The sequence below is a fragment of the Mustela nigripes genome, chromosome 18, assembly GCF_022355385.1.
Source record: "Mustela nigripes isolate SB6536 chromosome 18, MUSNIG.SB6536, whole genome shotgun sequence".
NCBI classification, from domain to species: domain Eukaryota; kingdom Metazoa; phylum Chordata; class Mammalia; order Carnivora; family Mustelidae; genus Mustela; species Mustela nigripes.
This window is the reverse complement of record NC_081574.1, coordinates 3,372,148-3,394,911: the sequence shown is the minus strand read 5'-3', so window position 1 is coordinate 3,394,911 and position 22,764 is coordinate 3,372,148. Positions and strand designations below refer to the sequence as shown.

Genomic DNA, 22,764 nt, shown 5'->3' with positions numbered 1-22,764 from the left:
AAAACACAATGGTGATTGCAGGTTTAGGACAAATATATATGTTTTTATCTCGGCCGATTTCTTTAATTTTTTTCTCTTTATTTCCATTTTCTATTCTTCGTCTTCCTTGTATCATCTCCTCCTATTTCCAGCAAAGTCGCCATACAGATGTACCACTTGTTCACTCCCGTAACGGACCCGGCCATCTCCTCTGGAACTGGAGAAGTACTAAGTTCTTCTGCTTACTTAGGAGCGGGTGTAGCCCTCACGCCCAGCTCCTGGCCATGTGGTCCTCCGTGCTGTGCCCCAGCCATCACCGTGGGTGCTAGCAATGTCTACATACCCCCGTCTAAGCTTTGAGGCTCATTGCATCAAGAATGAGACCACGGAGGAAGGATGCGTCCCTGAGCGGGAAGGTCGTGTGACTGGGCTCCTCTCCACTGGGAGGCTCCAACACAGCTCCATCAGCCGTTGAAATGTTAAAATATCCCCATGGCAGCTCATATATACCCACTTCCTGGAGGCCCTGGTGCAACCGTGTCACCCCAGCTTCGTAGGCCCTTTGCACAGGTCATCAGACTTTCCAGCAGGCAAACAACTAGAGGGAGGGAGTTAGAGGGCTACTCCGGAGCCGGGCTGTAGAGCGACCGCGGACACCCACAGCTGCTGGTTGGTGCTGCCTGCACGCGCTCTTGTCGGACCGGTGCAGTATCACCTCTGTCTGGGGAACGTTGCCAACCTACCTTCCCACAGGACACCAGCACGCTTCTTTCTATCACTCTCCTTCTGTATTTCTATTAGGTGATATGTATAAATACACCTCTTTGAAAGACTTTTTTTTTTTTTTTTTTAGAATTTTTTAAAATTTATTCATCTGACAGAGAAAGCAAGAGCAGGAGCACACAAGCGGGGGGAACAGCAGGCAGAGGGAGATAGAAATGCAGGCTCCCCGCTGAGTCAGGAGCCCGATGTGGGGCTTGATCCCAGGACCCCGGGATCATGACCTGAGCTGAAGGCAGAGACTTGAGGACTGGGCCACCCAGGCAGCCCTGAACATCTTTTAAATCATAAACAGTGCTTCAGAGCTTAGGATACCATTTCAAAAACCCAGTATCATTTGATAAGAGTTTTTCCCTCTCTCCTTTGGAAGGGGGGCTGTTCGCTACCAAGTTGAATTACAAAGCATTTATGCAATCTCAGGGGCCATAGGTAAATTCATGCCTTTCATTCCACCAGTCAGTCACAGTGCTGGATTTGATAACTTTTAAGTTCACTCATTTATGATTTATCTTTCTAATAGGAGTGCTATGACTCTTTTGCATTATATTGAGGTAATTTTCTCTTTATTTCCATTTTCAGCATATGATGCAATTAGAGAAATAAAGCCAATGTATCAAATAGAATTGCACTATGTTATTAATGATCATATGTGTATCTATGATATGCCCATATATGAAAAGCTATATCACTATATGACTGTAGAGATGTCAGTATAGGTGAGCGAATAATATGTTTGCATGCTCTGTTGTTTTATTAGCAGCAAATTAAATATCTGTTCCCCTTGAGGTTGTCCAGTCACACAAGTTACTAAAGGCAAATTCTCTCAAGCCGGTGTGCTGACTTTATGCATCGCTCCTCCTACAGCACCAACACCCATAAGTGTTAATTATGCTCTTAGGGTAGAAATTATCCAATGGGGAGAAAAGGAAGGAGGCGAGGGAAGAAAGAAAGATACCCACGAACAGGTTTTAAAATAAGTATTTTACAAATACTTATTTACCCTGGGTTACAGTTTCCTATGTACATAGCATTGTGTGATAGAGGATATGAACTCAATAGCCTGTACATTTTACTCTATGGGAAACTTTGCACGTTTCCAAAACTTTTTCTCCTCCAATGCACATTTCAGTACTTATTTATATCTTAAATGCGTTTTGTCATCCCTGATCTTCTACTTGCCACTTTCCAAGTTATTCCACTTAAAGGTTTTTTTATGCAACTCTTTCTTACTCAGAAGGTTTTTATGAATTGATACGTCTCTGTTATCATATGAGTTAAGAATTTATCTGAAATTCAAAACCAAATACACATTCCAAACTCTATAGGGAAAAATAAGAGTGATGACTACTTTTAAGAGCACTGTATTTTCAAAGCCACGTATTAGTGAATTAATAAAAGATGGTTGCATGCATTCAAATCTGAAAATGTTTCCGAATTACCTCCTTACTTATATTTATTATTTTAAGAGCTTTTATTTATTTATTTGACAGACAGAGGTCACAAGTAGGCAGAGAGGCAGGCAAGAGAGGGAGACGCAGGCTCCCTGCTGAGCAGAGAGCCTGATGAGGGACTTGATCCCAGGACCCTGAGATCACCCTGAGCCGAAGGCAGAGGTTTTAATCCTCTGAGCCACCCAGGCGCCCCTATCCCCATACTTTTAAATCTCAAGATGTTTCTGATTTATCTCCATCTCTATGAGTCAGAGGAAATCTTTGAAAATTTTGTTAAGCTGTCTGCGAATACCCGGTGTGTGGCAATATACAGTGCAGATATTAGAAAAGCCATGATTTTATTCTCTTCTATAGTGAAAATTCAGTTATTAGTGCAGTGTAATTGTTTAGATTTTTAAAAGTTTTCCCATAAAGCTAAATTAATAAATCAGAAGAAACCTTTGTCATAGTAAGAGTATCCATTGTGAGTTCAGAAAGCATTGGTAGCTGATCATGAGGGATACTATGTAGACGTACTTGTGTATGGGCTTGTCTGGAGGCCTGATTTCCTGTTTCTTTCTTCCCCTGCCAGCTGAGGGGGCCTGTGGAGGGACCCTGCGGGGAACCAGCAGCACCATCTCCAGCCCCCACTTCCCCTCGGAATATGGGAACAACGCTGACTGCACCTGGACCATCCTGGCCGAGCCAGGGGACACCATCGCCTTAGTCTTCACCGACTTTCAACTAGAGGAAGGATACGACTTCTTAGAGATCAGTGGAACAGAAGCCCCATCCATATGGTAAGTTCTGGGGAAGAAAAGTCTTTTACCCAGATCCAACACGAGGCTTTATAAGATGGCTTTCTTTGGACATTCATTGGCAAACGTAAGTGGTTCTTTTCTTGCTTTGCTATTTGGACCAAGGTCATCTATATTGTAACTGATCTCAAAGTATCCAAGATGTCTTTGGGCTCGTCTTTGGAGCTGGAGACGTTATCTGCACATGGGCATGTACTTAACATGCCCTCATTTGGGACTCTTGTAAAGCATTCCAGAGATGGCAACTAAGTAAGCTAAGTCGGGTTTTTGGGGTTTGTTCTGGAGCTGAGTCAATGTAAGCAGATATTTTTAGATGATGGTCATTTGGAAATGTCATGTTACCAATCGTGTGTCTGCTCCACCGCAGACAGAGGAGAGCATATTAATTTTCCGTCCTGAAGACGCTGCACCTGGGAGGGTCAGAGGCAAACCATAAATAGTGATCCGACAGAGATATAAAATTAGTCGACTGAGGATCACTTCTCTGGCGTGTGTGCTAGTGGACACAGAAGAAAAGTGAGTCTAACCAATTACAGTGGATTTAGGTCCAGGACTGGGTTGCACGAACCGCATTAGTTGTGCTCGTAAATGCAGTGGAAGAGGGGAAATTCAGAGAATAGATGTTTGAAGACTTTATGTCTCAAATTCAGTTATTTGTTGTGAATTGAATTGGCTTTAATTATTTCATTCCTTAGTATCTTAAAAATTCTATTAATTCTCTACTTCAGATCTTGAGTGGTGAGCCAACTTGAATATATGGGTATTTCAATGGGGGTGTAATTCAGAGGAGATGTTGGCCGTACATGCTTTGGTAGAGGAGAATATGAATTGAGTGACTGTGAATATTTTGATGGGTCAAAGTCTGCTTTTTCAGGATAAAGGTTAAAGTATGAAAAACCATCAACCATGAAACATGTTATAAAATTAGACCATCTGTTTTAAACCAGTTATTGAAATGGAAATTTACTTTCTGAGGCTCAAGGCCCACAGCAGAGGTTCATATTAATGGATGAAAGAAACACTTTCCGTACTTGAGTTATGCCGTGATTATATTAGACATTCCCTCAAGAGAAAAACAGTCACAGCCTCTCTGAGCTTTGTTTACATTTGAGTCATCTGAAACGATACTCTAAAGCTGAACAAGTTACCTGTTGTTTGTTTTGTGTTCCACAGTTTTAACTGCTTAAGAATGTGTTGATCGTATCTGACTCACTTTGTGTAACATCAGCGTTAGTGGAAACAAGTTGGGAACCTAAAGCTGGCTTCCCTGGGTTCTCCTCCAAGCTTGGCCAAATTCTGCCTTATGACCTTGGACAGATCACATGATGGTTTAAATGGCATAAAGGGACTATTAAATCAACTTTTGAGCTCATTCGTTAAATATCTATTAATTCCATATTCTCCATCCATCATTATAAGAGATTCAGTGATTTAAGCATTTAAAATTGCCTTGTTTTGCTTTTCAGAAATTCATTGCAATATAAAACATATGGTGAGTGATTCTCAGAAACTATATGATTAGTGGGAAAGGTCTTATTTATGAGAGAGTCTAGAGATCGTGGGCAGGGACCACCCATCTTGCTGCTAAGGTGTGAGGTCAGGACAGAGAGGAGAAGAGTGAGGCATCTCGGACAATGATTTTAGAACCCATGGTTGGGACGGCTGTTGCCAAACAGACCTCGTTTATGTAAGGGAGGAAACGTGAAGGTGCAGATGTCCATACCGAGGTCTGAAATAAAAATAGGGCGTGTGAAATCAGAAGGAGGCACAACTCTCCAAAAGGGCTTCTGGCTCCTGCAAACACACTGTGACTGAGAGGCAAAAACGTTCGTTTCATTTGTTTTCATAAAAGATGGCGGCAGGAGCTGGAGGGTTGTGACTTGTTGCTCATTTCTTCTTTGCTTATCCCTTCCGATTTCTCTCACACTCTCTCGTCTCTCTCTCTCTGCGTTCCCCGCTACTTGTCCCAGCCACTTCAATATCAGACTCAGAAAAGTGTGTGCAGATGGGGTCAGAGGTGAACGAAAATTGAATTCTGTCTGAAATGTCAGATGGGGCCACTGATTCCTGCGGAGCCCGGGAGCAACAATTCCAAGTCGTTGTCAGAGTGAGAATTGGTGTGGCGGCCAGGAGATTGGCCCATCTTTTGGTGTCTGGATTCGGGCTAGAAAGCATTTTCCAGCTCTCTGAAATATAGCGAGGTATTTGCCAGGGCACCAAGATTGATGATCTGTGTACAAATTGGGGACAAATAAATAAATAAAACATCGGCAGTTGTTGGGAAAGTTCTTGGTGGGAACTTAGACCCAGTCTGTGTTCCTTCTGGTCCAACAAATGGGGTGGCCTGTTGGCTCAACGTGCTCTTTCTCTCAGGGCTGCTGTTAGAGTTGCATTCGTAACTGTATTCATATGATGATTTGTGTTGTCCTAGTGGCTTGGCAGGAAAGTCCTGGGGGTACTTGTTAGTATTCTCTAGCTTTGACAGATGAAGGAGCTGAGAGCAGAGCTCAAGCTCAAGCCCTCTGACTCCAAGTTACATTTCCTTCTCACTCCACTGCAGCCCCCGTAATGGGACGATGTGGGTCTGGACTCGGTGCTGTTTTGCAGAATTACCTTTTCTCTATGTCAGGACCTTGGGTTGTATCCTAAAGGCTTGAACAGGTTACTACCACAGGGGACAAGAACCAGCTGAGAGGCAAGTGCACGCTCGTGCTGCATCAGTAGAGGGTCGGTGCAGACAGAACGTACTGGGGTGACATTGGGCGTTGATCATAACTATAAACGGACTATCCTGACATGGCCTTGGGACCACTCTTCAGCAGAGCTCTCATCTCTCAGTTACTCGTCAGTGGAGGCTACAGAGGAGAACGTGGGTTTCCTGAAGCACTACTGAAACAGAGGAACACATTAGGAATACAGAAGAGCCACTTGAAGTCCCCTTTTAAGATTGATACAAAATGCATAATATGGCTTATCCCAAAAAAAGACTATTATTTTACTATAATTTTAGACTGAGAGTCTCTGAAATGTTTAATGGTTCAGACTGGCATATTTAGAAGATGTATTATCTCTACCATTGAAGGAAGATCCCAAGGACAGTGTGTGTGTGTGCAGGTGTGTGTGCCCCTCTCGAGCGCAGGGTCACGGAGCCGAGACAGTCGGTCAGCGTGGAAGGCTGAGCGTACCGCGCACCGACACATACGATTTTCCAATCATCTGTTTTTAAAAGACATAAATTACCAGCAAGGGCACTCTCAGTAGAAGCTGCTTGGGAAATGGTTAAGAACAATAATAGGATTAGCCTTATTTTCATTGAATTTGGAGTGAAATTACCAACTCAGCTGTGTTTTATGTAAGGGTTGCCATGGCTACCTTGGAGCAGTCTAAATGTGGTGAATGATGTCACAGGCCACGATTATTCATATATTAAATGTGGAGGGTGTGGGAGTCAAACCTAATCCACTGTACATATGTTAGACAAGCCTGATTATCATCATCATCATCATCATTATTATTATTTTTATTTTTACTAGTCAGAGTCTAATCGTATACAGGCTCATTTTTTATCAATATCCTATTTTATCAGAGAGCTGCCATTTCTAATTCTCTTTGCAACATGGTCTAGTAATTATGATTTTTCTTGCAATTACAAACGTGGTTAGCAGGGAAGCTTGCCAAGTATTCTTTCTTTCTGAAGTGATTCGATGGCATAGCGTATAGCTCCTAACTCTGGAAATACCAAGAGGAAAGAAAATGGATTTTATTTCTGAGTTAACCTACGGTGGTTTCTAAATTAGGACGTGGTGGTCAAAGGGGCTAGGGACAGATCGTCTTGCCAGGGCACAACTAAGGGAGCCTTTACTATCTTTCAAGGAGGCTCGCGTGTCATGAGAGTAATTTATGCGTCCCCACGTGTGACAGGTAGAGCGTGTGAGGGGGAGAAGGGAAGGAAGGAAAGAAGAGTAAACCTATGTAAGGAGCATCCCCAAACCCGAAACGCATCCGTTCCTCCAGAATCTGCAATGGCTGAGCCACAGGACGTCAAAATAAAACCCATGTGCCTTTGTGTGTATTTCGAGCCTTGCCGCAGCACGTGCAGCCTGGCCTGCGTGCCGCCACGCCCCACCCCTGCGTCCTGCATCCTGCAGACTGCCTCTCCAAACACATCCCTGTTTCTCGCTAGCACACATCTGTGTCCCTGGCCCATGTGCTCAGGTTACACACGTCCACATGGAAATCCCGCACCAGCGCACAAATCCACATTCAATTAATGTAGTGCTTAGAGTGCCCCGTGGATGGCCTCCCCCCTGACGGAGTCCCAGCACTGGACCAGTTTGTGGGATCTCCTCCCCCGGAAGGTGTCCTCGGAGATAAGGCGAGGCTGTTTCTGGGCTGCTTTGGGTTAGACCTGCCTCATTCTATCACTAAAACATCTGTTACTTTAGGATTCTTTTAAGGTTTCGGTCCAATTATTCACTAACTGGTGTATCTCCACCCTGCTGCCTATCTGATTTGTGCAAGACTAGTCTTGAGGGAACCCAAAAAAGTTTCGTAACTGCACTTTATTTTGTTCCCATTAACAACGCATAATCTCACTATTAAATCAGACTAATCAGTGACTTGCCAAAGCCAAAACAGAACTTCAAAGACACTGGAGACACTGAGTGAGCTTCAAAGAACCCTAGAAGGGTCAATTAACACCTACAATGTTTATCCAACTTGTCATTTAATTGAGAAGTGACTTGGTGCATATTTAATTGCTAATGAGCAGGATTATGGAGGCTACACTGAGTGACATGTTCTGGAAGGCACTTTGCACTCCCTTGCCCAAGGTAGAAGAAAAGGAAGGACCCTTCCCCTCTCTCCTTATTTTGTTTTTTTAACTGTTCATTTTGAAATCATTTCACAGAGCATTTGTACAGCTAACTCAGAGGGTTGTTGTATACCCTGAGCCAGCCTCCTCCGACACTAACGTCTTACAAAACCCTAGTATAATTATAAGAAATTCATTCTGGTACAAGGTATAACTGATGTACAGAATCGATCTGAGTTCTTCCGGCCATCCCGCCGGTGCCCTGGTTCTGCTCTTGGAGTCGGCCCAGGAGCTACCTGGCACTGAGCGCTGCCTCTCCTGCTTCCTCCAACCTGTGACTGTTTCCATGACCTTGACCTCCTGCATGTCAACAATTCACGCTCCTAACATTATTTTGGAAAGTCCATGGCATCCTCTAGGAAGACGGAGACTACAGAGCAATGCCCCATTATAGCCTGTTGAAATAACTGGGTTTGTCTCGTGTTTTGCATTTTAAAGTTAAATTCAGGAATCCTATTCTACAAAGATATTGTAATATATACACTACAGCATTTTTATGGAAGCCAGCATAACATAAATAAGAAACAAATATCGTGTGCATATATATGTGGATTTCTGTGTATTGTGTTTGTGTGTGTAGATACGCATATATACACAAACATATCATATGTTTGTGTATATATGCGTATCTACACACACAAACACAATACACAGAAATCCACATATGTGTGTGTATGTATACACAAACATACATACACACACATGCATATAATATGAATTTCTTCTTTTCTTGATCTTCTACACACTGGCTAGGAGTCTAAGGACATAAATAACATGTGATCACTTTCGTCTTCTTCCTAAACCTTTTTCTAATCAAAATATGTTTATAAAAATGTATTTGAATAATGTACTTTTATAAGTACTGCACAGAATGATAATATGCACTGATTATTTGCAAGTGCAAGCAGAAGTCACTTAGAGTCACTACCATCTCCATTTTAGAGCTGAGAAAATCCAAGCCCAGTGGCGTTCAGTATCTTCCCATACCCCTGTTGGGGGCGGGGGTGGGGATTTAAGCAGAGAGAGTCCCAGGCCATATTTACCCCTTTATTTAGATATGTCAAGGTGGTACTTCTTACTGACTTTGAGCCAGGGAGATAAAAGCGGTATGCCTCTACTCCCAGACCAGTGCATCTCTGTGGAGCACAAGGGAACTGCGAGGCTGCTTCAAGTCCACTGCTGGCCCTGTTACTTTGTGCTTGGTCACCACGAAATATGCTGCTGAAGGTTCATTTTTGTGTGTGTTATTAAGTATATAGCTATAGCCAGGTAATAAATAAATAAATATGTCTTATTGTACTTACCTGTTATATATACTTTTGGGTATAAATATAATTCTGGATATTAATAAGGCTTGTAACATGTGACCTAAATGACAGGTCTGAAGTTATCCGAAAGATAGGGCCCAGCAGTCTACATATGAAGGCTTCTCTTTGATTCCTTAATTGGCAGCACGGGGGGCGTAAAGGCCAGCTCACACCCTACCGAGCCATGTCACCGTCATCCAGAAACTCAAACGGGTCATAAAGGAAAATATATTTGATAGCAGCAGTTGCACAAAATGAAGAATTCCTAACTTGATCATGATATTCTTCTGCCCGTGTCATCCAAATGATATGTATCTTTCCGGAGCCTGGGGGAGCTCCCTCCACAAAGCCTCTGGGGAAACCCATTTTCACTCCATCCCCGCCATCCGCAGCCAGCTGCCCTGGATACTTGAGCAGGAAGGGAGTCTTTGGAAATACCGCTGCCGGCCTACAAGCTGAGCAAAGCCGGCAGGCTGTGTTTGCACAGGTTCCAGGCAGTGGCCTCCTCCCACTTCCCTGAGATGCGCCGTCTGCAGGCAGCGCTCAGGGACGCTGGGATCCACCATGAGGAGAAAAGCAGGAGGCGCTTTCTGATGGGGCCGTAGGAAGCTCCTGCCTTAATTTCAGTCCTCCAGCGGGGGGGCCGGGATTCAGGAGCAGACACATGCGCTGGCCGTGAGGGGTTCCAAGCCGTGCACTCCCCTCCGACGAGTAACACATCCATCACGCACCCACTCGCCACTTCTCTGTCCAGAATTAGGTCTGCCTTGGCTATCGCTTCACCCATCTGAAGGATCGTCCTCTTAGTCTGTCTTTGGTAGCTTTCACGGTGGCTGAGGACAGGATACAGATTTTCAGAAGACGAAGATTGAGGAAGTTAAAAAAATCACCCATTTTAGTTAATATTTTGAATGCAGAAAGTTTACATAGTTTATTGAATGGGCGGGAGTCATGGATAAAGGCAGTATTCTCTCCTAGGACCGCATGCACCATGACCAGACTAAGGGATAACAAAAATGAGAAAAATAAAACCTCTCTCTTCCCTGAAGCTGGAAGCCATTGGGAAAATGGATCATGAGCCTGGGAAGAGTCCCAGAGTGTGTTTCTGTGTCCCAATCAGGGCCCATACCACATCACAGAACCCGTGACTTTGTCCTAATATGACTTTCCTCATGGGAAACCCCAACCACGTGACCTCATTTTATTGAAAAATACATTTCCTATGAATCGTTTATGTCAAAGGTAAGGGGAAAACTTTGCCCTCTAGAGGTTTGCATTCATTTCACAAAATACATGTTTTTTTTGTAGTCACAAGTCTGTCTTTCTGCATGCAGCACAATTAAATTAATGTTTTCAAATAAATAAATGTGCGTTTTAAAAGCACACTTCCTTTCACAGGGCCATTGTGCCCATTCTGTTCGACTTACTCTCCGAAAATCCTTGCAGACTTTGAGTGACTCACCCAGCTCGGTCAGTTTATACCTCATGGTGTTCCAACTCTACATTTGGATATCTCCCTTTATAGTTTCTCTCAAAACCCTGAATATCTAATTTTTCTCTTCTTAAAATCGAGTCTGTATAATTTCATGGAGGACTGGTTAGGAGAATAAGGTAATTTTGTTCAATCCAGTACTTCTCCAACAAGTGTGACCTTTTTACTGGTCAGGAGTCCTCCTACAGATACTTGCAATGCCAGCCTGATAACCCTTTCAATGAACAGTTGCCGGAAATGTTAACATTTCCCATCTTTTGACTTTAATAAGTAAAAGCATCCAAGTTACTCTGATTTGAAACCCTTTAGGGAATTATAGCAACAATTTTTCAAATTTTTTTTAATTTTTTAATAAACATATAATGTATTATTAGCCCCAGGGATACAGGTCTGTGAATTACTAGGTTTACAGCACTTACCAAAGCACATACCCTCCCCAATGTCCATAACCCCACCCCCCTTCTCGCAACCCTCTCCCCCCAGCAACCCTCAGTTTGTTTTGTGAGATTAAGAGTCACCAAGACTGAGGATTCATGTCTCCTTGTAAATCAGACTCAGGCTCTGGTCCTGATCTCGCCACTTCCTGAGCTTGATGACCTAGAGCAGATTGGCTCTCTGCAATCCCACATCCCTGTCTGTAAGATGGAAATGATCATGACAGGCTCTCGGACGCTTGGCAAATGGAGCCAATGAGGGAATGTTTGTGAAGCCCTCAGAACCATGCCTACGGCAGACGGATTTCTGTAATTAACGGCCTGTCTGTTGCTCCAAGAAAATACCCGTCCTCAAAAGTTCAGGTTTCTACCTTAGATCACAGCAACAGTCTTCAGAAATGAAAATCTTATTGTCGTTTTTCTAAAAACAGGGTAGTTTCTAACATATTCTTCATTTAAAAAAGACTATTTTTATGAAGTAAGTTCCAAATGTTTTAAATTAGAAAATCGCTCTTTTCTCTGTGATGGACTTTTAGAACCTGTGTCTTCTCTTTGCTATGAATGTCTGTGATACTAAAAGTCACAGTAATGATAATCCTTTCAAAAAAAAGTTAGAACCAAAATGCTAACCCCTCTTTGACTTTGGCAATGTATTTGACCATAGTAAATAATTTTTTTTTTTTTTTTTACTATTCAGGGATATAAATTTCTTGGAAATCCCACCGATATATGTGTCTGGATCAGATATTGCCTGGGATACAACTTAGTAAAACACAAAATGTGAGAACCATAGAATTCATACCACAGTGAGATGCTTCCATTTGGCAAATACTGTTTGAGTGCCTAGCATGTGCCAGAGACTGTGATAGGAGTGGGTCTAGTGCTTCTCAAATTTCAACATGTGCCGGAATCTCCTGGAATCTTCTCAAAATATAGATTGTGACTCAGTAGATTTGGGGTAGGTGAGATTCTTACTTTGTACCAAGCTCCCATTGATGTAGATGATGCTGTTCTGTGGACCAGAAAAGTAACTAGGGTGTAGAGTGTGTGAACAATGCACAGTTGACACTAAGAGAAGTAGAGTCACAACGAGTGAAATTTCAGGTGCGGCATAGATTTCATTGTATACTATATCCTCAGAACTTACTCATCATGTCACCAAAACTGTGTATCCTTTGACCAACATCTCCCTACTTCCCTCACCCCCGGAAACTACCATTCTGTCTCTGCCTGTTCAACCTTGTGTTCTGTTTTGTTTAGATTTTACATATATTGTCTTTCTCTGCCTGACATATTACATAACCATCATGCCCTCAAGGGCCATTCCTTTTGCTGTAAATGGCAGGATTTCCTTCTTTTTCAAGGCTGGATAATATTCCATTGTGCACATAAACCACATTTTTTTTTTTAATCCACTCCTCTGTTGATGCACACTTAGCTTGTCTTGGCTGTTGTGGATAATGGCGCAGCAGACTTGGTGTGGGGGGTGGGTCATGGCTGTCTCCTCTGGATAATAGCTTCTCAGATTTCTGCTCTTGATCTCTTTCTGGTCATTGTGACTTGAAGATCAGGTAGAGGACACTGCATTCGCCAAATGTATTCGACCATGAAGCCTCTCTTTATGGAAGGGTGTAGGTTAACATGAAGGATTTGAGTAAGGTCTGAATAAGGCTGTGCCTCTCGCTGCGGTACAGACACCGGCCTGACCTGACCTCTGTAGGCATTTACCTTGCATTGTGCACTTAAGCTGCGAGTGACTTGATTCAGCGTACTGTTTCCCTTCACTATGGCTTCAGTCCATTTCCTCTGTCTAGAGGCTTCTCTTCTGTGCTGCCAGGAAAGCCTTAGTAACCCTTAATAGCTGAGCACCTCCCATCAAAAGGGATCTGGCCTTGGATGAAGAGAGGCGATAGGTTAACCATTTTGCCCTTTCCCTTGGAGTTGGGTGATTTCGGTTAGTTGTTCAGACTCCCAGTCTTGTTTCCTGACCATAAAATGAGGCTAATGATACTCATCTTGCTGGGTGAAGGTTAAAATATAGGTCAGGATCTAACACTGTAACTAGTACAGAGGTGCCTGATAAACTTTATCCATTAGCGATCATCACGCTGTGTATGAAAAATGACAAAACAGCACTAGAGGTAACGAGATGTTGTCAGAGCTTGAGGATAGAGCAGCAGTCCCCTAGCGAGGTCATCAAAGATTATTTCACAGAGAAGTTGGTATTTGACATGTACCCATGTAGAGTAGAAAGGGTCTGGATAGAAAATGGATGTGGGTATTTATAAAAAGTACACATGTGAGAAGCACAAGACATATTTAGGTGATAGGAAAGAAAGAAACCCATTGTTTTTGATGGAACAAAACCAAATAACTTCATTTTTGATGGCAAGCTCTATTTTTTGGTCGATAAAATGTTCTTTGTGTTCCTAAACGCTGCTGGCAGAAGGAAAATAACGCTTCAGGAAAATGAAGATGATTTTGACAAGTTGCATGAATTGAAAAAGAAGAAAGTAAAGATAATAAACAGTTATAAATGTCTGTGACCAGAACATGTAGAATTTATCAGACTCTGTGGTTATAGAATCAGAAAGACCAAGGGAAGAGATGGCACTATTGGGAGCCAGGAGAGTCAGATGCTGGACTTGGCAAATGACTGTGCAGAACTATTTCAACTTTCAGCTTATGCTTAGGACTTGTTAACAGTCCAGATGTCCAGGACTCGTAGCTGTGAAGTTTCACTGGGGATGTGTGGGTGTGTCCAAGAATGTCCATTTTGATAGGCGCTCTGGAAAAGTTTGAGGGAATGGCACTTTTCAGAACCCTGTGCATGGTGCATGCTGAAAGCTTGGTGCTCATAGCTAGAAGGGATCAGTTATGGAGGATTTGGCTGCCCTTCCTCTGCTCACCCCTCATCCTCCTGCCAACACAGAGTACTTGCCTGGTTTAAAATGGAAATGCTCTTGGAAGGTCTTTTAAGGCAGTGGGTCCCAAATGAGCTGAGGGCCCATGTTCATTTCAGCTTATAGCTCCCAGCAGTGCAATCCTGGCCTTCAGGGTGGGCTTTGTACAAGGAAGTAGGAGAAGAATCAGAGCCTTAAGAAAGAGCCATGAGCCAGGGTGAAAGCCTACATTAACCTCGAGTAAGATATAACAAGAGGAAATTTTAGGCTAGATTTGTAAAAAGAAAAAAATATATATATCATCCAGTTAATGCAGAGGGATTTGAAATGTTCAAAGCAGGAAAGCATGATAAAATTGAAAGGAAAAATTATTTAGTGGCCCAACAGACCCAGGGAAAACTCTTAACATTTGGAAATTGTTTGTGGTAAGAATGCTAGCATCTACCTTGTGCAGCTCTTATGAGTGTATAGATTAGTGTTGTGAAGAACTTTGTTGGGGAGGAATATTTTTTCTCTACCCTTCAACATTCTTCTGGCTGGTCTTAGAAATAAATTGACATGAGACGGAATAATAGGAGAAAATAAAATTTGATTACATAAGTATGATGAATCCACATAAATCCAGGAGATTCCAAAAGGAGGCGTAATAAGATGTATATTTCATTCCAGACTAAGGAGAGAGGTTAAGGGCCTGGGGCTTCAAAGGGAAAAAGTGCAATCACAGGAGGGATGGAAAGAGTCATTAAAAGTTTGTTAAACAGATGTTTGTTGGGCCATATAGAAACAGAGGGACAGAGAGAGGATAGAGGGGCCCCTGGGGGGCTCAGTGGGTTAAGCATCTGCCTTCAGCTCAGGTCATGATCTCAGGGTCCTGGGATTAAGCCCCATGTTGGGCTCCCTGCTCAGTGCAGAGTCTGCAACTTCTCCCCCAACTACCTGCCCGCTCATGATCTCTCTCTCTTTTAAATAAATAAAATCTTTAAAATGTAATCACCCTAAAATAATCCACATGCCAATGACAACCATTTTGGGTCGCCAAACTGTTCCCTCAGAGCTTCAGATACTAGAACATGGCCACTAGTCAACACAGGGAAACCGTTACTGTTCAAAAGAAGAGCAACCAAGTAAATAGAATTATGTGCGCGTTTTCTTCAGCTGTTGACGTATTGCTAATGAACAGGTTTTAAGCCGTGATTCTGTTCAAAAGCATGTGTGAATGTGTGTGTGTATGTGTGTGTGTGTGTGTGTCTGTGTGTGTCTGTGTTAGACCCAACAAGAAGGTAGTTTTGCATATATTTGCTTTCTAATAAAAAAGAGAAACAGTATAATATGTAATCCTAATGAATGGAAACAGATAGGCCTGCTTAAAAAACCATTTATTCTCAGCAAATGTGCCTTGTTGACGATAGGGGAATATCCTAAAGCATAAAATGGGACTTTAATTTATAACACATCAGTGCTTCTTTGGTACCTTCTAATTTGCCACCAGCTGTGGGAAGGGACAAGGAAGGCTCCATCTGCATCCATCACGCCACATCCCGGAGTCTGGAGCAGCACACGGTCTATGGTGTAATTTTTCATACGGGTCACACCTGAGAACCATCAAAGCGGCCATGTTCTGAAAGCTGAGAACATGGATGTAGTCATCAAAAACTGGTCAGAGCAACCCTGTGGGATCAGCTTGTATTTCTGTATCTGGATATTCCACTTCTCCCCCATCATCACCACATTCTAATTTGTGTTATTTTTATCAGCTTTCCCTGAATTAAACTACAAGCTGAGAGAGAGAGAGAGAATATAATTTTGTACACATTCAGGCTTTCTCTTCCTTGTGGGCGTCTTCCCCGCTCCCCTGTCTGCCTGGCTCCCCGGCCCTCCGCTTCTGTCCGTTCTCGCCCGCACACATACAGGTGCGTTTGTATACTACCCCACTGAGCCCGGAGCCAAGAAAGTGCTGGGATTTTTGAGAAAAGATTGACAGTTTGTTCAAATCAAACTCTGGCTATATCTTTTCCTATGTTAACTGAAAAATCAAACTATTAGCTATTTTTTTTCCCTTAATGTATCTAGTGGAAAATCAAAATATCATACTTGTAAGTCCCAGAATTCAGAGTGACCTAGTCATTGTTTAATGTCATACTCCATTATAGAAACCTGTATTAATGGATCTCTTTATCTAGCTGTATCATCTGATCACCAAAGATACTAACTGCTTTGAAATGGGACCTTCCACATTGGAAAACGACGACTCATCCATAGTCTCCATTTTCTCTTTGGCAGGAGATCAGAATTTGGCTCAGTTCACTGGGTGCATGTGTGAAATTGTAGCGAGAACATCAATCTGGCGGTTGAAATCAAGCTTGCCCCTGATCTGGGGGTATTGTTTCACCATGTGGGTCATGGATGTTAAGGATGCTGGTAGCTCGGCTCTGGACGTGGCACGAGGAGAGCTGTCGTGATGGTGGTTACTGGCTCCGCTGCCTCTGTGACCGTCCGGCTTCTTCCCCTTCCTCTCTCTCTGGTCTGCTAGCATCAGCTTCTCCCTCACCCAGTTCCTATGCATTACCTTCCCTCCTGGGAACTTGAGAGACATCCCAGTATCGTGTCCTGGGCTCTGACCTCCCTGGAGAGCACCTTGCTGCCCTTAATATAGTCCTTCTTTAAAACAGTACTTGTTAATGGCAGGTGCACTTCTCAGTGGACATACCACATCTAAATGACATGCAAGTACTTTTTGGTGAATCAGTACTCTGCTCATTACAGAGTATTTAGTAATAGCAATAGTAATAAAAAGGGTGAAGTCCGTTCATTGAGTCTGTGCGCCAAGCGTTGTTGTAAGGGCTTCCCATATCTTGGCGCGCTTCGTTCTCTCCACTACCCTCGATGCGTGAGAAGTCATGATCCCTATTTTGCAGAGGAGGAAGCTAAAACATGGAGACATTGTGTAAATCGCAAAGCCTCACCCAGCCCATAAAGGCAGATTCAGGATTGAAATCTGAGTACTCAGACTTCAGCACAGATCACAGTTAACTTTCATTAGCTTTATAGTCAAGGGGCTGCAGGTAAAACCAGAGTATCTGTACTCAGTGTGCAGCAACTCGCTGGCCCGCTGAAGAACAAGGCTCTGGGGACTCCTGCTCTGCCCGTCTTTGTCAAGGGCATGGGTGTGGGCTCAGAGGTCCTTTGCTGCACGTCTTATGAGTGTATGACACTCAGCCACTCATCCCCAGATCGTCTTTATTTAGGGGACTCTGCAAATCAAAGACATTGTGGTATGGAAATCCTGGAAGGCAATTTGAGGGGGACATTGCTTGTCTAATTTACCAAATTTAAAATGTAACATTGTAGTCCTCTGTCGTGGAAAGTTGCTTTGAAAGATTTAGGTAAAGAAGGTTGCATTTTCTCCACTGGGGACACTTTGTGGACTCTAGATTCTTAGAGTACCTGTGCAGAGAGGGCATCGTGTTCACGGGTCCCTGATGGTCTCCTGAGCTCTCAGTGAATTGTGTCGCATGAACAGTGAAAGGAGAGAAGCATCCACTTGGGGGGTGTGACTGTGGAGAAGAGAAGGTTTGCACATGGCAGTTGGGCAGTGAGGGCCCTGGGTGTGCGTGGTCCTGTGGACCCCTGTGAGAGGCGAGGTGGGGTCTTTTATGGGAAAACCTGAGAGAAAAGGCAGAGACACTTTGGAGCAGTTGTGGGAGTTTCAACCTCCGAGGACTCCCAACACCTGAAAACCTGAAAGGACTTGAGGAGAAACCAGCCAGCTGGGGGCCCACGGGGCCGTGAGAAGTCAGCCGGGAGGCCGTGGGGTCAGGAGTATGTGGGGTCAGGAGCTACGGCCTCAGTCCTTGTGAGAAGCCTGCCTGCACTGGACACGACTGCGACTTGCCACGCCGTCATGCCTTGTCGCACATTCCTTTGAGGGGGAAAATCGAGGGAGAATAGAAGCTACCAAATTATTCAGATTTGGAAAAAAACAAGCAGAAGCTAGTTAATTTTGATGGGGGTGGGCAACCAGAGAGCATTAGCATTAACTGAGTGGAAGGAAGGTATCCTGGGGAGTAACCAGCAAAGGGCCTTGAGCTGAAGGGGACCTGTTGCCGTCAGAGTGTGGGACAGAAAAGCCGACAGAGAACCCACAATCCCAGATGGCAAAGCCACCCCCAGGCAGAGGGAAGCAGGGCCCATGGATGGAAAGTCGGGCCACAGATGTCTTAGCCGTGGTCTCAGATGCCAGAGTTCCTCTGACCAGAAGGTGGGAGACTGCATTGGGCTGTGAGGGACGCATCACACGTAAGACACATAATGTGACGTGCAGGAGCGCGCGGCAGCCGTCTTCCCGGAGCACTTCGGCTGGGACCTGAGACAGCATTGAAATGTGCCCAGGGGCCCCGAGGACTCACTGTTCCCGCTACCTCTGTCCGCACCAGGCCGACCCTTTATGATATGCAGAACCCGTGCGATCCTTAAGCAGGTCGACGTCCCATCATATGTGAGAAAATGCTCTGTGGACTGTGGACTGGAGAGCAGTAGCGGACGATGAAACCCATTTTCTACTTAGGAAAATGTAGAAAGGAGACAGTGGAGAAAAGTAAGCCCCTGGGACGGGCCGGTGAGGCTTTGCTGGGCCCGCGGGTGAGAAGAGTTGAGGTGTTCCTGTGATAACACACAGCCTAAACTCCCTGGGGACCACTCGCCCGGCCCTGCCGTTGGGGCTGCGGCTGAGGACAGCGGTCCATCCCTGGAGCAAACGGTCTTCTCGGAGTGCGCCGCGTGTTTACTGGGTGGTCGTGAGCGCCGGTGCTACAGACAGCCCTCGCAGGGAGCTCCGTTTCCGCAGGGTCTCCGTCTGCTCAGGCTGCTATGACAAAGAGCCATAGACCGGGAGGCTTATACACAGCAGAAATTCCTCACGCTTCTGGAGCCTGCAGGCCCAAGATCAGGGTGTGGGCCATTGAGGTTCCCGTTAGATCCCTCCTCCTGGCCCGCAGAGGCCTCTCCTTTCTCCCCATGTCCACCCTCGGGGGAGGGGTGGTGAGAAGCTTCATCTCTCCTTCTTCGAAGGACGGGGAGCCCATGAGGATGTCCCCCCCCCCCATAAGCTCTGTCACCTCCCAAAGGCTCCACCACCAGATAGCACCCCTTTGGCATTAAGGCATCTGCATAGGAATTGGGGAGCACACATTCAGTCCAGAAGACACAACCTGCCCTGTGAGTTAAGTACAAATGGGGTGAGCACGTTTCCTGCTCACTTTCCCATTAGCCTTTCTTGCTGTGCTGCGCCTCCTTATAACTCTATCAGCATTCCCATCGCATCTTGTGGGGCAGTCAGAATGAAATAATGTGTGGCCAGCACCTCGGATGCCATATACAGACCCATTAGAACACATTACTGTCTGCTCCCAGGAATGAAGTTGTCTGAAAGTCTCTGGCCTAAAACCTCCTAGGAGGTGTTGGGATTGTGCCGTGCCTGTGTCTGAGTGTGCGTTAGAACTGACCAGAGGACTGAAATTTGCAGAGGGGCAAAGGCACCGTATTTGAATGGGTGAAGTCGAACCATCCACGGTAACTGTCTGTTGTTCAGAGACTGCTGTGCACATCTGGAAGACACTTCTTGGAGCCCAGGTGTTGCGTACTATTTTTTATTTATTTATTTTTAAATTTTTTTGTCTCTTTCTCATCTCCTAATCATCGCAAAGAGCAAGCTTCCAGGAGGCAGTTTAAAAACAGTGGAACCTGTGGCCAGCAATCAAATACATATTATGACACTAGTTCCCTACCCACTCGTGGCTCCTATATTGTGTTCCTTTCATTAAAGCTAATGACAGCTCTGAGAAGGTACCAGGAGCAGACCAGACCTCAGGAAATAAAGGATGCCTCCAACACGGGGAGCTGCTTTCCCTAAAAGCATTAGCACTGCGATGCACTCATGTAATATACTTGGGATCCATCTTTTACACCAATATCAGAGTGTTCAATTAGTGGTAATTAGAGACCAGCTGGGCAAGAGTAATTTCAATACCGCAGCAGAGAGGGTGAGTGTTGCGGACGACTTTTCATCCGAATTACTTCCCCGCAAATATGACTCAATCTATTCATTAGTCCCTAGGAGGAGCTCTATTTTTCAAACCCCTTGCCAAATTTGCGTGTGTGTGTTGCATGGGGCACTGAAGAGTGTATTGAAATATTTAAATTTACAGACACATTCATGGGTTTCTTGCAATAATGCCTTTATTGGTAGGTAGGTTCCAAGAGTGTGGATAGAAAGAATATGAGGTGAATAAATCCATGAATGATGAATATTTTATAAATGAGAGGTAAAAATTATATGTGCTCAGAAAACAGAGCCCGATGTAGAGAGAGAAACGTGGAACAGTCAGGATCCTGGGGGATGCAAGTTTATGGGGTGGCGGAAGCTCTCCCTGCTGTGATTTCCCACTCGAGTGGGACTCGGGGCCCCCCGCAGTCCGAGGCGGCAGGACTTGTCTCCCCAGTAAAGCTAGTTGGGCTGGAGAGGAGCAGTTTCTTCACCAGAGGGGAAGCTTTTCTTGAGCGCAAAGCTGGCCAGTCATGTTGCTTTCCCCATGAGCTTCTCCATAAACGGTTCTTTGAGGATGGAGCTGGTTGGCATAAAAATTCACATTTACAGCTGCCTAGTTCAGCGTTTGTTCTGGTACCATCCTTATCTTTGGGGGAAGCTGTAATGTGAGATGAACAAGTAACATTCAGATGTCCATGTGCGCTCTCGTTGCCGTTATGTGAGGCCGTGGATCCAGAGATCCGCCACTGTTCTTTTGTTGATTAAATTTATTCATAACCTGTGTTTACAGATTCCTTCCAGTGACTTGTTTGAACAAAACACATGCAGAATAATATAATGAAATAGAAAATGAAAGTCAGGAGGATAGAATTAATTAACTATAAATGGAGATTAATAGAATCACGGAGACCAAAATTAATATTTAATTTTTAATTTCCAGGCATCTATAGCCAAAAAAAAAAAAAAAAAAAAAAAAAAAGGCAATTTACCACACTCTCGTTAGCAGAAAAGGGAAGTTAAAAAAGAAAAGAAAAGAAAGGGAAGTTTCCAAGTTTCCCTGAAGAGTAGCAAAGTTTCTTTTTCTTTTGTTTTGTTGTAGTGCTATTTGAAAATGGAATTTAACCTGGGACTAGATACCTAGGCCCAGAAGAATAGAAGTATTTAATGTTCTGAACAGGGAAGGGTGAAATTCAATCTCAAATTACCTATGAGCTTCTCTCAATGTAATTTTAAGTCAAGTTCAAGTCATCCAAAAAAATTTAGAGAACACACACACACAAACACACAACCCTTAAAATGCAGAATAAATCTCAGCAAGGTTTATTCTTCACATTCTATTTTAGGCTGCTGTGCCAGGTCTGGCAGGATATCCAGAGAAAAATGAGACACAGTTTGTCTTCAGGGAACCCATAGTCTTGGTTGGATCCTCTTGGGGGAATTACTTCCTGTGGTCGGTAGAACGTGGAATGTGGTCGTGTAGCCCAAGAAGGGTGTGACTATTGACGGATTGTAATCCCAGATGAATTTAGATGACACTGTAGTCTGAAAGAGCGGGCTCATTTTTTTTTTAATATTTCTTTTAAGATTTTATGTATTTATTTGAGAGAGAGGAGGGTCAGAGAGAGAAGCAGGGAGCCCAATGCGGGACTCAATCCCGGGACTCCAGGATCATGACCTGAGTCGAAGGCAGTAGCTTAACCAACTGAGCCACCCAGACTCTCGAGTGGGCTCCTTTTAATTAATGAAATTTGATTTCAGGATTTTGTAAGGTAGAGATTAGGGTGAAAGGAATGAAATAAAAATCTCGGTGGACAAATAATGGAGTGAAAGATGTTTGAAGCCCTCCCTAAACGCACTTCGTGTACACACGCACAGACCCGCACACTCGCACACTCGGACACATACGGGCCTGAATCCCCGAGGCTTGGACTGAGCCGTGTGTAAATACTGGCCAGCAGACCCTCTAACCACCCCTCTGTTAACTGAAATAGCAGGTGACAAGTGGAGGGCCTCCCGCGGACACTGCCGGGCCTTGGTCTGTTGGAGAGCTCTGCTTCCGTCCAGTTGCGGCAGGTAGTGAGCTTCCCGCACGTCAAGGAGCACTCCTCGTGGGTGCGGGTGGTCGTGATCTCAATAGTCACTGCCAGCTGCCCTCCGGCCCCTTGAGAAATAAATCTCCGGATGAAGACGAGCTCCTGTTTGAACAGGTAGGAGACTAAAATGTGCTTCTTTGTTTCTGTGTCCTTGGAAGGATACAGTTGGAAGGATCTGCGCGGGTCTCCTGGGCGGCCCTAGGATCTGCACGGGTCTCCTGGGCGGCCCTAGTCCCTTTCTCAGGAGCTTTATTATTTGGTGTAAAATCAGCACAGAGTGTGTAAACTGTATCATTGAGGCCAGTCAATTAACGGGGCTTTGATAGTTGTTATGTAACTGGAAATGAAATCCGTATCCTTGGCAATTATTCTTTCCTACTAATATTTGACTGAAACATAAAGCTAGATTCTAAAAGTGTTTTTTAACAATGGTGGAAAAGTTGAAAGTGTTCTTGTCATGGTGGGAAAAATAAGGGCTTTGAAATGAGACAAATCCCAGTTCAGCCACTTAGGCAAGGTGTTTAATGGAGCTGAGATTAATTTTATTTTCCTTGTTCTCTAAGGAGAACATCTACTTAGACCAAGTTCATTTATTAATGAATTCCATTTTAA

The 22,764-nt window shown here is 44.2% G+C and overlaps 1 protein-coding gene across 1 annotated transcript in view; it reads left to right on the top strand.

The window, feature by feature from the left end:
- CSMD1 (CUB and Sushi multiple domains 1) overlaps positions 1-22,764 on the top strand; it is a 1,942,714-nt gene that overhangs the window by 952,423 nt on the left and 967,527 nt on the right. Inside the window, exon 5 of the mRNA XM_059384481.1 lies at positions 2,782-2,989. Coding sequence (XP_059240464.1) covers positions 2,782-2,989 — 208 coding nt within the window. The remainder of the gene's footprint in view (positions 1-2,781; positions 2,990-22,764) is intronic.